Raw genomic sequence first — 14,483 nt, 5'->3', positions numbered from 1 at the left:
AATGTGACTATTATGACTCTCTTACAACCCATTTTCACTCCATTGGAGTTATATACCAATTTTGTGTTTTAAATAATAGCCAAAGTTTGTATTATTATGACTAGGTAAATTATGTGTATTAGCAATAATGTAATTATGATTTCTTTTTTATGTAACTCTTAATTTTGTTCAAATTATCATGTTTGCAGTTACATTGTTTTTCTAAGTACTTGTTCTGGCTTTATGCATTTTAACTGGCAATGATATTTTGCTAAATCCGCACATACATACAGTCTTTTAAATTGCTATTTTATCTCTAGCCCTGGATCCTCCTGCTTTAAGATGGACTGACTCCTATCCAGCTAAATGATGAGAAATCCTTGCTTTCTGTGATCTCATTGTAACTTGTTGTTCATTAACTCCCTTGTTTTGCTTGAGTGTATCTTTCAAAGAGAAATGTGGTAGACATTTGCAGTTCCCACCACATAACTAGCTTTCCTTTCTTTATGGATGAATGGAGGGTGATACTTCCTCCTCCTCACCATTTTATCTTCTTCTTCTAGAGTCACTGACTGGTTTTGGTCAATGGATTGTGAGTAGAAATAATACATGCCTGTTATAAGTCAAAGCAATTCCTTTCCCCACATAGAAACCCTTCTTATTGAGATCAAAACTAATCCTGAATTGCTAAATATTCATGGAAGACACTTGTCTTGGAGAATTTCCTTGTCTCATACAAATTCTAGATGTGTATGACATAAACTTTAGTTTCAGTAAACAACTGAAAATTTTGGCATTGCTTATACAAAAAAGGCTCATGGAAAATGCATTTTTAAGTACTTCCAATCTGAAAACAGTTATTCAACCCTTACCTTTGATTAGTAATTTGACTGATGGGAGCAATCTAGATTATAGAGAAATGGGATGCTTTTCTAATTTTTTATTGTTTTCAATGGAATCTAATTTTTCTGGCTGAAATTTATGAAGTTATAACATTTATGAAGTGTTTTCTTTGCCTCCCATATTTTAAAATTTCACCATAGCATGTCTTGTGAATCTTTTATCCTCTTGCCATTTTATGTATTGTATCACTATAAAAGGTTATTTGGAGAATTATGTCATTCATCTTCTCTGGATAGAATACACTTTGTATTGTGTCTTTGATAAATTTCCTTATTTTTTTTTCCTTTCTGTATGTCCTATAAGTTAGATGTTATGCAACAGGATTTTCCAGATTTCCCCCTTATATCTCTTCCTTTAATTATGCTTTTCTTCTACTTCTAGTTTATGGGAAAAAACCCTCAATTTTAAAATTTAGTTCATCTACTGAATTTTAAAATACAGTCCGTAACAAATGAGTAGTGTCTACCCTTGGCTTTCATTGTATTTTGGTCTTTTTTGGAAAGTATATTTTGAGATAGTTTTTGGTTGTCTTAGTTGGCCTTGAGTAGACTGGGATCTTGAGCAAGACTTGCAAGTGTAAGAAATGATTTTTTTTTTGTAATGTGAGAGATGAAATTCAGTCTTAGCTCTACCATCGGCCATGCCCCAGTCTTTTTACTTTTAGCTCGTTTTTCATGTACTGCATTATACATTCCCACAAGCCACTATTCCCTGTACCTCCCTAGTATTGCCTACTTTTTTTTGAAATAGTCTTGTTATTTTTTCCCCCAGGCTAGACTTGAATGGTGACCTTATAGTAGACTTCTTGATAAAATGGCATGGTTCAAGGCTGGAGTTAGAAGTGCAGTATGTCTGTAGCATCTTTATGTGTCAGAAAGTAATGGAGATATGAGGACATATCAAATGACACAGACACTTAAAATAGTTTGAGCATTAAAATAAGCAACGATAATAATGTATTTTTATTCCTTGAGTAAAATCACAGATTTATACTTACACAAAATGCAATTTATACTTACACAAAAACTAATAAAAGAATGAATTGAAAATTTGATGAAGAAAGAGATATTTGCATCATTTAAAAGTATCGATGCATAAACGAAGTATAAATTATATGGAGATAAAGAATAAGCCTAGAAGACACCACACAAATGTTAGTTATAATGGTGCAAACTCAGATTATTCGTTATTTGATACCATGCAAAGAGAAGAATACAGCTGGACTTCCATGATATTTAATTGTGAGTAGATATTAGGGTAACCAAAATTATCTAGCCTGCAATACTCAACAGTGCCTAGTTCATGAACATTAAGGAACTGTCCTAAAAGGAAAACAAGGCAGATCTGACAAATAAATGCAGCATGTGATTTGGAAAGAGATCCTATATAAAAAGTATTACTAGGAAATCTGGTGAATAGGAGCTGAAGAATAGTTACTGTTAGTATATATGTGTTTGCTTTGTGATTCTAGTGGTTATATTTGTAATTGTGAAGTGTAACATCTATGTTTCTAGGAAATACACATGAACTCATTTGAGAGTGCTGGTGCATTATGTTGGCAACTTATCTTTAAATAGTTCAGAAATAAATTTCTTGGTGTAGTATATTCAGTTTTCCTGTGAATTTGAGGTGGTTTGTTTTATTAATTAATTTCTTAATATTTTCAATGTTCTAGGTTACAAGAGTTTGGTTGTTTTCCTTTTCTAAAATAAAATTGCGTATCTAAGTTTTGCCAAACTGCTGGTAGCATTGATTGTTGTTCCTCTCCTGAACAAAGAAGAATATAAGAGAAAACTGAAGGAAATACAAGATGGAGGTATATAAACTTACAGAAAAATTATCCCACTGACTTCAACTCACCCTGAGAACTATCTCTCAAGATTGATACTTTCTCACTCAGATGCTACTCTTTTTTCATTTCCACTCTGTTATCCCTCACTAATTAATCTATGGTGTTCTCCAACATTCCATTCTCAGTTTCTGGCCCAGAGCTTGGCACACAGAAGCCTCATAGCCATTTATAGGATTAATTAATGATGTCCTTTATAAATCAATTTGGCAATAGAGTCTTAGATAATAACTGGATTCAAACTTTAACATTTTCCACTAACATGAGAGTTCAGTGGCAAAGAATGTCTTGTTTGTTTGCTTTTGTGTTGTTATTTGTAAGATAGTGATTCTATTTATAGCCCTTCTGTTATAATTGTTTTTTATTAACAAGAGAAAGTGTAACCTTTAATATCTCAGTCATTTTCTTTAATTTTATTATCAAAGTGATATACAGAGAGGTTACAGTTACATATGTAAGGTAATGAGTACTAACGAGTACATTTCTTGTCGAACATTGTTACCCCTCCCTCATTTTTCTCCCACTTTCCCTCCCCCAACCCCCCCCCCCCCCCGCCAAGTTTTAAAGTTCATTTCCAACATATTGTCTTGTGAGTATCACTGTTGCATTGGTTCGCCCTTTGTCCTTTGTTTCACCATTTTGTTGTGCCCCTTTCCTTCCCTATATCAGATAAACCATATACAAGACACAGGGTACAAAAATCAAATACAGTGACAACAGGGCACAAACCAAAGGGGAAAAAAGGAAAAAAAAAGAAATAACTTCACACAGTACATTAAAAACAACAACAACAAAGGAAAACCTCTTGTTTCCGTATCTTGGAGTTCATTTCGGTTAGCATCATTTTATATGGTCCTATGTACATAGCTATTGAACTCCTGAAGAGGAAATAAGAATTACCCCTAGACACATGAAAAATGCTCAACATCTCTGGCCATAAAAGAAATACAAATCAAAACATTAAGATTGTACCTTACCCTCGTCAGAAGGGCCATTATCAAGAAATATGATAAAAACAGATGCTGGAGGGGATGTGGCCAAAAGGGATTGCTAATACAATGTTGATAGGAGTGTAAACTTGTTCAGCCACCCTGGAAAGCAGTATGGAGGTTCTTCAAAAGCTATACATAGGGCTCCCCTGTGACCCAGCAATCCTACTCCTGGGCATTTACCCAAATGACCACAAACAAGGCCATACTAAAGCTATCAGCACAACCATGTTCATTGCAGCATTATTTGCCATAACTGAGATATGGAACCAACCAAGATGAATGGATCAAGAAAATGTGTAGTGTATATACAAAATGGAATTCTGTGCTTCCATCAGAATGAAGGACATTGCCCCATTCATGAGGAACTGGAAAGATTTGGAAAAAAAATGTCATATTAAGTCAAGTAAGCCAGACACAAAGAAACAGGCTCCATGGTTTCTCTCTCACCCTTTTCATGATATAAGGGTTGCATAGCAGTGCTTGATTTCTAATCAAGTCTTCCTGGATGAGGAAACATGTCTCCATTGCTATTTGTTCATTCTTGGTACCATATAGAAGTTTTAGGTCAACACAATCCAATAGAAATAGGTTGTAAGCCATTATACAAACTGAATTTTTTTCTAGTAGATGTGCTTTTTTGTTAAGTTGAAATGTTGAAACTTTCAAATCCTTGGTTCAGCAAGCCTAAATTTCTCTTTCTTTCTGCTTAGAATAGCTATTCCTGTTCTTTTTGCTCCTCTTTCATTGGACAGAAGTCCAGTATTCACTGGAGCTAGACATTTATTATTTATTATTTTCTACAGCTGTGCTGCCTGAAATTGTAAAAAGACATTATTGTCAATTATGTCTTAAAAGCAACATTTGGGGTCAGAAGATTATGTCTACCCAAAATGTTATGTGTTTTCTTATTCTCAGTTCTTGTTGTCATTCTGCAAAACTCAACATGATAACGGCATTTAGTTTTCAAAAATTAACATTTTTGGATCACTTATCATATGAAGTAGTATCGACATTTCCATGTCTCAATTCTTGTTTCTGATGGCCTACTCATTATTTTCTTTAGAGACTAAGTTCTCAGTCTGTTGAGGTGGCTCTGTCTGAGTGACCTGACTTCAGGACTTTAAAAGAGAAGAAAAGGAACTTTATGATTTTCTCTGGGTACCTGTTATTTCTTTCTTCTCTAGATCGTCCCCTTTTAAAGGAGATTTCCATTATGCCATTGGTTTCTCTAAATAAATCTATGTCACTTAAATCACTATTTCTATGTTATAAAGGTGCTGGTATCTCTAATTCTATCATTTTCATGTAACTTGCAGACTAGCACATATTTCAGAATTCAGTAGGTTTCAATTTGTCTTAAAAATGAGAGTATAAAAATCATTTATTTTATTCTTCATAAAGAAAGATGGAAACTTCAAATGAACTGATTGTCTTACAGCTTTTTCTCTCTTATTCTATCACATTTGCCCTTGTAAGTAAGGAAGTTTCTTTCTGGGTTATGGTGGTGATTTTTCAGTAGGAACTATTTTAAGATAATTGGAGACTCCGTACTTTTTGCCGTCAAGCCTGAGTATTCTTTTATTTTTTAAATCACAATTTTTCTTTATAATTTCAGCAAGTCATTTTTTATATCTCTACTTTTACATGAAGCAAAAATTTTAGAAAGAAAAGGATCTATTGGATATTATTTGTGTATGACATCATTGGCTGGTGAATTTAGGAACTGTACTTTAAGACATTTTTGTGAATTTAAGAACTGTACTTTAAGACATTTTTGTATTGAAAGGGTTTGTGTGTGTGTGTTGGGGAGGTGTGTGTACGTGCATGCCTGGGGCTTGAACTAGGGCCTGGGCACTTTCTCTGAGCTTTTTTGTTTGAGGCTAGCACTCTAACAGTTGAGCTACAGCTCCACTTCTGGGTTTTTGGTAGTGAATTGGAGATCAGTCTTATAAACTTTCCTGTCTGAGCTGGCTTCAAATCCTATTCCTCTGATCTCATCCTGCTGACTAGCTAGGATTATATGCATGAACCACTGGTAGCTGGTGACAGATTTTAAAAACAAAACAAAACAACTACCTCCTTCAAAAAAATAAACAATTTTGTAGAAAGCTGACCTTTAGGGAGATCTTGAAAAACAGCAAATATAACTCAGTTGTGAAGGCATATAACAAGTTAAAAGACTCATTACCATTCACAAATAATCAACCTAAGCTAATAGTTGTGAAATAAAGAGAAAATGATTTATCATATACTTTACTATACTAAAAGTATTCTAAGACTAGAATCAGAATCAACTAGCACCCATGGGTTTTCTCTATGAATGTTGCTGTTGATATTGCCAATAATTATAGAAATTAGATGTCAAAACATTGTATCTTTTATAAAAATAAATATTCATTATTTATAATATTCATTATCTATTATATCTGATCTGAAGCTATTATGAGGTATTAAAATGTTGGGCTGGGAATGTGGCTTACTGGTAGAGTGCTTGCTTAGCATGCATAAAGCCCTGGGTTAGATTCCTCAGTACAATGTAAACAGAAAAAGCTGGAAGTGGTGCTGTGGCTCAAGTGGTAGTGCACAGAGAGGCTCAGGGACAGAGCCCAGGCCCTGCATTCAAGCCCCAGGACCTGCTAAAAAATGTTTCTCAATTGCAAATTTGAGCAATGATATTTTAATAGCCTTTTCTTGTAGAAATTCTACACTTAGCAAAAAATTAAAGCTAGACCAATGTCTACTTTTTATATGACTGTTTCACATTGACTTCCATCATGCCTCTCATCCTAGTTTACCTTTGTGATATCATGAAGCCTAGGATTTCTAGCTCATCTTCACTCCTAGCCTCATTTTCGTTCTTAATGTCAGTATATTAGTCAGTCTAAGTCATTTTCCACTGATCCTTGGTACCTTGGTATTTTTACTCTTCTGATCTAAAAATTCACTTTCATCTGCAAACTCTTTTCAGTTGTTTACTTGTTTTTTTGCTCCAATAGAAATATGGCTATTCTGAAAGTGTTTTCTTTTCTTCATAGTTTAATAGACGGATTTTTCCTGCTCATGCTAATAATATTATGTTTCTCCCTCCTAATATGCTGGCTATTTTCTTCCCTGAATTTAACATCTTTTATACTTACTTCATTTCCTTATTGTATTGAGGATTTACTGCTCGATTTCTCCACTAGATCAGTTTCTCAATGAGAATGGAAATTTTGTCTACAAGATTAATATTCTCCAGTGTTTGGCATATGAGGAGGATGAATGAATGATGATATTTTTATAAATGAAACAACTTTTGGCTAAATATATTGTTGCAGTAGTCCTAATGTTTATCAGATAAGCTTATGACTTAAGAATTGGGTAATGGCCTATCCTTACTGTTACTGGTATTTATAAAAAAAAAAATAAGTTCCGCATAGGCTTGTCTACATTTATTTTATGTGGTTTCTCAAGCATTTAGATTTTAAAGTAGGATATAATGGAGTGGTTTTCTTATTTGATATGACATATTTGTTCATTCTCAGTGAAATGTGGAAAATCTCATCTCTCTAGCAATGTGCTTATTACTATCGACAATCTTCTTTGGTAGAACTGATACATGTGCTTCTACTCGTGTGGATACAAATGCAATATATTCCCAAATTAAAAACATAATAGATATGAATGGGCAAAAGGATGCTATAGGGGGAATTAGGAATTTGCTTTTGTTTTTCTTTTTTTTTTAGTGATACTTCTCTTTTCAGGTATGGAAGACCTTCCAAAGACATTTTTGTTCAATTAAAACACTGTCATGAAAAATTTAAAGTATCCGTGCTACTTCAAAGCTTATAAATTTATATTTTCTGAAAGAAGGATCAGCACATACTTGTATTTCTTTGAAAGATCAGGAAGATATTCTCATCATAATAATGAAAATGAAAACAAAATAATCAATATATCTAGGGAGAAACCTTTAAATAACTAATTCATGACATATTCTGGAAGAAGTAAGGCTTTTTAAAACTGTATTGGTCCAATAGATATGAGATTTCATAGCCACTTAACCCTCCAGAGGAAGAGGAAAGAAGCCAGAATGAAAAGTTTATGTGAGACTAGTAGAAAGCTGTTGGGCCATACTGTCTTGTATTTTTGCAGAGACCCAAATAGAAAATTTCTAGTCATAAAGTTTGAGCTCATTTTACAGCATAGATCATTTCAAAACAGAGTCGTAATTATAGTGACAACAACTGAATAGACTCACTGGGCAATATATTTTATTTATATCTACAGGTTGAGAAATTCACCGAAGCATGAGGATAAGCATGTATAATCAGTTGGAAAGATGGGGAGGGCGATTTTAACAAAGTCAAGGATTTGGTGTGGTTCAGTGACATTTACCCAAGAGGGCTCCTGTTTCAAACTCACGTTGTCAACATAACACTTCACTTCTTTGCTGCCAATTCTACATAATAACCTAGTTTTCAATTCTGTGTTATTTGAGCTATACCTACCTTATCTTGTCTTATAATTGCAATTGGAGATCACTATACCTTCCTTATAATCTCAAACTACATTATAGTAGCCTTTTATAGCTATACAATAATTGTAGTTATCTTAAGAGCTTAGAGGAGGCAATATTTCCTCAAAAGGTTTTGCTAAAGCAAACTAATTTTGAAATCTATTAATTGGACCTAGTTAGTATAAAAGTGAAAGTGGTAAAATTAAATATCTGAATGTCAGATGACTTTGCTCAGGCAATATGGCAAATTGATGTCAGAGCTAGAATCGTATCACAAGCCATAGCTTACCAGGAGTGAATTGTGGTTGCATTCATTGTGTGTAATGTGTACAAAAGTCTTGTATCATCTTCAGGCATTCATTGAACAAGAAACCCATTGGCAAAAAAGAAACCCACTAAAAAAGTCAATTTACTTTTGAGGTACTAAGGTTTGAACTCAGATTTTTGTACTTGTTAGGTAGGTGTTCTACCACTTGAACCATATTCCCAGCCCAAATTGGGATTACTTTTATGAGAACTATTTGGTGTGAAGATCTCCTTTACACCATTAACATGAGTAAGTAGGTTAAAATTTCAATAGTCAACTTCTTAAAGACTGCATATTTTGGAACCACAGCCCTTCTTCCCTTTATTCCACCTCAAACAAATATAGAGCAAGGGCCACAGAGCTTCCAAATCTAATTTTTAAAAATAATGTGTCCTCTTCCCACCTTCTTGGTCATGTGTAATTACTTTCATCATTTGTTGGCCTTGAGATTGAAAGAGAGAATATTTTCTCTCACAGGGATGTGGGTCTGATAACATAGTGACTCAAAACCTTCATCAAACGATATATTTCTATTTATAGAAGAGGAAGCAGAGAATACCAATTTGTGCATCATTCATAAAGTACTATAGGTCCCTCTTTGCTTAGGTCATTCCATGTTTATATTTATTGTCTCAATATAATCATTAATTGTATCTTATCTTAAAAGTGTCAGATTTAGAAGTTTTGTGGTTGCCCTAGCACTTCAAGCCCTTGATGAGAAGTAAAAGCAGCACAACTTGAGCTGTTTAGATATGATTTCTGGTCCCATTATTCAAGTCAAGAGTCTTACCTTTCAAGTATTTGGTATAAGGGATAGAGTTTACCTTCATGAAAAACTATGAACTATAAATGTTCCTGTCTTTCATCTTTGAAAAGGAAGAAACTGCCTTTCTGAAACTGGGTCTGTGGTATGAAATGCTACACACTCTTCTTATTATGGTTGCTAGGCAGAGTAGCTAATCTAACATAGTGATCACAAGTTAGTTGTATTAAAGACTCTGTTTTCCTGTCTTCTGTGAGTATGCAGGTTAAGCAATATTTATGTGTGAATAAGATACTACATAATATTTATGTGTGATAAGATACTATGACTATTAGTGAAATTTAATACTAACAATTCATGCTGTATACTGACATCAATTTTCAGGAAGGAAGAAAATAAAGCAAATGGAGTAAGACGAGCAGAACATTAAAAGATACTTTGAACCTGGTGCTGGTGGCTCATACCTATAAAGCTAACTGCTTAGATGGCTGAAATACAGAGAATCACAGTTAAAGCTAGCTCAGGAAATAAATATGACAGATACAATCTCCAAATAGTTTGCAAAATGTGGGGCTGGAGATGTGGGTAAAGTAGTAGAGCACCAATTAAGAAAGCAAACCAAGAAAATGTGAGCCCTAGATTTCAAATCCCATTACTGCCAAACCTCCCCTCTCCAGAAAATGAAAAAAAAATCATCATCAACAACAACAAAAACCTCACAAAGATATTTTGAGTTCTTTCTTATCCTCCAATCCTGCTCAGGCTGCACCTGAGGGGCAAGTCACCATTTCCTCATAGTCATCATGAATTTATGCTTAAATTCTCTGTAAAAGCTCCTTGTAAAATTATCAATCTTCAAAGTCTTAATTCAACCTAGAGTCTAGACTCAAAATCAGTCAATTCATATTTTATTTGTAATATCACATCAGAAAATAGAATTCATTATTGTTTGGAGACAAGGAAGTTACCAAGGAAATTTTGTTATGCTCTGCAGTGAGAAAAATAAGAAAATTGATTGCTTTTAGTATCCTCTTTTTTAAGAGAGACAATTAGTATGCTTTTAATATTTTTATATGTCTTTAGTATTTTTAGATGTTTTTTAATATTTACATATTAATTTACCTTCCCTGAAAAACCTATGTGCAGAAGAGTCTAGGGATTTTCCTTGTACTGTGCTCAGTGTTAGCAGATGAAGCAAAACAGGAAGGGCAGGGAAGCAAACACTGCTAGGTGCTGCAGGGACTCTGCGAGAACATTTTGGCCTCAAGTTAGGGCTTCTAGGAATACTGATGGAAAGTCTTTCAAGCTCACTAAAGAGCTGAGCTAGCAAAATTTTGCAATCTGTACACTGGATAATCTCTGAGGTTTCAAGTAGTTTTGAGATATATGACCCAGAAAGCCTGAAATCCTTCTTGGACTTCTCCCTTGGGTCCTGTTAAAACAGAATCTCTGACAAATCTATCTTCTATCCTTTCCACCTGCAGGAAGTGGGGTGAAGAAGACAAGATATACTTTTTCTCTGCATCTGTTCATAGAGATGTAAAGTCAAGTCTGTATGTAAGCTAATGATATTTAAAAAGTCAAGTGTAGGGTTCACTGGGACTACACATTGTTCAGTACTTGGTACTTCTTGTTATTGATTTATTTTTTTTTCTTTTGGTACTGGTCCTGGAGTTTGAACTCAGGGCCTATGTGCTGTCCCCGAGCTTTCTGCTTAAAGGTTAAAGCTCTACCATTTTAGTCACCGCTCTACTTTAAAAAAAATGCTGGTCTGGGACTCGAACTCTGGGCTTGGGTGCTCTCCCTCAGCTTCTTTCTGCCCAAGGCTAGCGCTCTACCACGTGAGCCTCGGTGCCACTTCCAGTTTTTTCTGTGATTTTTTTGGAGATAAGAGTCTCACAACTTTCCTGCCTAGGCTGGCTTTGAACTGAGATCCTCAGATCTAAGTCTCCTGAGTAGAAGCCATTGGCATTCAACTCAATGAAACTTCAGTTATATGAAGAAAATAAAGAATGTTCAAGTAAGCTACTTAAGGTTATTAGCAAAAAGTAGCTAAGCTGAAATTTTAACTTGGATTCACTTCTGCAGATCTTTATTGTTATTATAAAGATGACATACAGAGGGATTACAGTTACATAAGTCAGGTAAAGAGTACATTTTTTTTTAAAAATAAGTTTTTTATTGTGAAAATACTGTACAGAGGTGTTCAGTTACAGTTACATGAGCAAGTTACATGTTGCCTCTGCCTTTGTTTTTCCCCTACCATCCCTTTCCTCCCACCTCCTCAACTGTAGGGCTGGGAAGGTGGCTCAGTGGTAGAGTGCTTGCCTTGCATACATGAGACCCTGAGTACTGATTCCTCAGTCCAAATAAACAAAAAAAGCCAGAAGTGGCGCTGTGGCTCAAGTGGTAGAGTGCTAACCTTAAGCTGAAGAGCTGAAGGAAAGCGCCCAGGCCCAGAGTTCAGGCCCCACAACTGACAAAAACTGCACATTTCTTTTTGCACAATATCACCCCTTCCCTTGCTCTCTTCCAGTGGAGCTCTTCTTGATTTGTCAAATGGCTAACCCTAAAATGTGCAGACATTTAATCCATGTGTATACTATTTATTTTACTTTTCTCTCCTTCTAATGTCTACTAGATATGCAAACCTGGTACATCTCAGAAAATGTTCTTAGTCTTAGAACGTTTTTTTTGACTCGTATCTCTGAGGATCACATAAAAGTTACGAACCTTCTCCACATAAAAATGCTTTCCCACCAACATTTTTGCATACTATTAAGATTGTTAAGATCATCTGACCCTTCCAGACATAACAACTGTAGTTTGGGGCAGTACCTCTACAGTTAAGAGCTCATAGTATTCATATTTAAGCAATTTATATGAGTGTTTGATTTGGAGAAAACCGCATTCACATTTTACGAAGGTATTTGCTTTTGTTTTCTCCTTCAGGGGAGAGCTCTGTGTCAGTGTTACAGTTGGCTCTGGTCATTCACTGGCTGCCTGGAAACAGCACAGTTTGTACATTCCATGGCAAGTCTCCAGAAAGGCAGAGAACACTACTAGGGAGTGGAGGTATGATGACCACCTCCCCCTCCCCTGGTTCTGACATGAACATTACTGCTGCTGCTGCTGTTGAAAGACCTCATTATTAACACAGCAGATACTGGGAGAACAAAGGGACCATTTTTTTTTAGAACAGAGGTCTATCTGTTGGTGTTCATTGAATATTTTCTGGTTATGGTATTAAGTTGGTCAGGGTATTGCAGCATGTCTTTTTGGCCTGAGTTCATGTAGGCAGCTTTCTCTTAAAGGATGAACGAAGGAGCACATCCTCAGACTCAATACTCCTTTATCTGATACAAGCTTTCACCATTTTTTTTTTGAGAGCATCACATTCTTTCTGGCAACGAAGAATTAAGGAATATAAAAATGGCATGAATTTTGATACCTTTTCACATTTAAAGTTGTCTGGAAAAGAACATAATCTAAGCAACCATAAAATGTTCTTAAGAGATGACAGAAATATAAGCATAGTTTATTGGCCCAATTCTCAGCTGGAAATGGCAACTATTACACAATTTGCTAGTGGTTGGTGTTGTTGTCTCTCTGAAACCATTCCAGATTTTCCTGGGCACAATGAGCAGAGAACACAGGACAGAGAGACAAAAACCTGAGTTTAGTTCTAATCCTACCATTAACAACCTGGTGATCTCCAATAGGCCATTACCTCTCTGAGCCTAGGCTATCAAAAAGAAAAGTTGAGCTCTAGGGTCCTGGTGAGTTCTACAGCACTATCATTTTATAAAAAGACAAGATTTCTTTCATTTTATGTGAGTCTTTCTAGAGTCCTTGAATCTTGCAACTGAACCACTTGAAATCTGTGATCCATATTCCAAGTGCATCACTAACTCCTGGTTGCACATCCAGATTGTTCCACTGAGAAATGAATCCATGTTATAACATTTCTTTTGAATCAGTAAGTTTTGTCTTCAGGCTCAAGAGAAGTGCATTCCTGACTTACATTGTGTATGCAGTGTAACAGAAATTCAGGAAGTCAGTCCCATTTCTGAGCCTTCTCCAGTAAATTCAACCCAATTTCTTATCTTAATTGTTTCTCTAGCAATGATTTTTATTATTTTCCTTACTCTGAAGAGTTCTAGGAGGCACTTGATAATGTTTATTGGAAAATGTCCTGTTTGGCTGAAATATTACTACTCATGATTTCAGTCATTTCATTTCCACTATCTTGAATTTGTCAAGAATCCTATATTCCAGGCACTCTAGAAAGCTAGAACAGAACATCTTATAAACAATATGAAAAGCAAAACAAAATAAGTAAGCTTTCACTGTATTTACACTTTAAAAGACGCAAGTAGAGCATTCAGTATATTTTGATGGTAAACACATATAGTCTGATGGAGAAATATGGGAAGTGAAATGCTTGATAATTATACTGAATATTGGTACCTTGGTTCAAAAAATTATAATTGTATCATAAAGTTATAACAGTGAAGGGATATTCCTTTGAAAATCTCTATCTTATGACATTGAATAGAAGCATTTTGTTTCTTCTTACAGGTTTGTGGTGAACTCATGGAGCCTTTCTCTTTCACATTCTGGTCTCCTCTAGAGGTCGATTCATGAAGTCCTGAATAGCCTCATGCAAAGGAAGCCATTTTTTGATAGATGCCTTCAGAGCTGTAATCCAGCTACATTGAAACAAAGAGCCACATTGCATTAAACATGGAAGACTATGGAAATGTCAATGTGACAAAAATCCTTTCATTTAATTTCTAATAGAGTCTCTGGGTTATTAGTTTGAAATTAAGAGTATAAAGCATGCTCAGATTATGTATTGAATAAGAAAGTAAAATAGCATATGTGGGATTCGTACTGGTAATGATTAAATTTGTTCATGTAAACAACAAGATCTAAAATTAATATGATGCTTGTAAATACTGATTAATGAAGTTATAAAGTTTTAAAATTATTAATATTTTATTGTTTCTGCTTGACATTAAAGTTTATTTGATCACATTTATAATAATCAAATATTTTCATATGGGAAAATATCTCCGGGTTAAATTCTGGAAACCACAACAAATTCTCCACTTAAGGATCCTTTCTTCTCCCTTCCTTTCATTTTCTTAAACAATTTTTTACAAAACATATCTATATAACATTGATTT

General features: G+C 34.8%; 1 protein-coding gene and 1 long non-coding RNA gene across 6 annotated transcripts in view; one reads left to right on the top strand and one right to left on the bottom strand.

Moving 5' to 3' along the window:
- Nucleotides 1–14,331, top strand: part of LOC122117350 — a 46,088-nt gene extending 31,757 nt beyond the window's left edge. For 3 of the 5 annotated variants that reach the window (XR_006149122.1, XR_006149121.1, XR_006149124.1), the window contains one exon: nt 12,244–12,327. This is a non-coding gene — a long non-coding RNA (uncharacterized LOC122117350). Of the gene's footprint in view, nt 1–12,243; nt 12,367–13,872 lie in introns of those variants that run through there. The other 2 variants (XR_006149123.1, XR_006149119.1) reach the window with 2 other exon arrangements.
- LOC122117349 overlaps nt 13,890–14,483 on the bottom strand; it is a 107,710-nt gene continuing 107,116 nt past the window's right edge. The window contains exon 13 of the mRNA XM_042691092.1: nt 13,890–14,003. Within this exon, the coding sequence (XP_042547026.1) occupies nt 13,904–14,003 (100 nt within the window). The 3' untranslated portion in view covers nt 13,890–13,903. The remainder of the gene's footprint in view (nt 14,004–14,483) is intronic.

The sequence above is a fragment of the Dipodomys spectabilis genome, unplaced genomic scaffold (genome assembly GCF_019054845.1).
Source record: "Dipodomys spectabilis isolate Male_0828 unplaced genomic scaffold, ASM1905484v1 ptg000140l, whole genome shotgun sequence".
In the NCBI taxonomy this organism is placed as follows: Eukaryota; Metazoa; Chordata; class Mammalia; order Rodentia; family Heteromyidae; genus Dipodomys; species Dipodomys spectabilis.
Note: the sequence above shows the minus strand (reverse complement) of the source record. Positions and strands in the feature narration are given on the sequence as shown.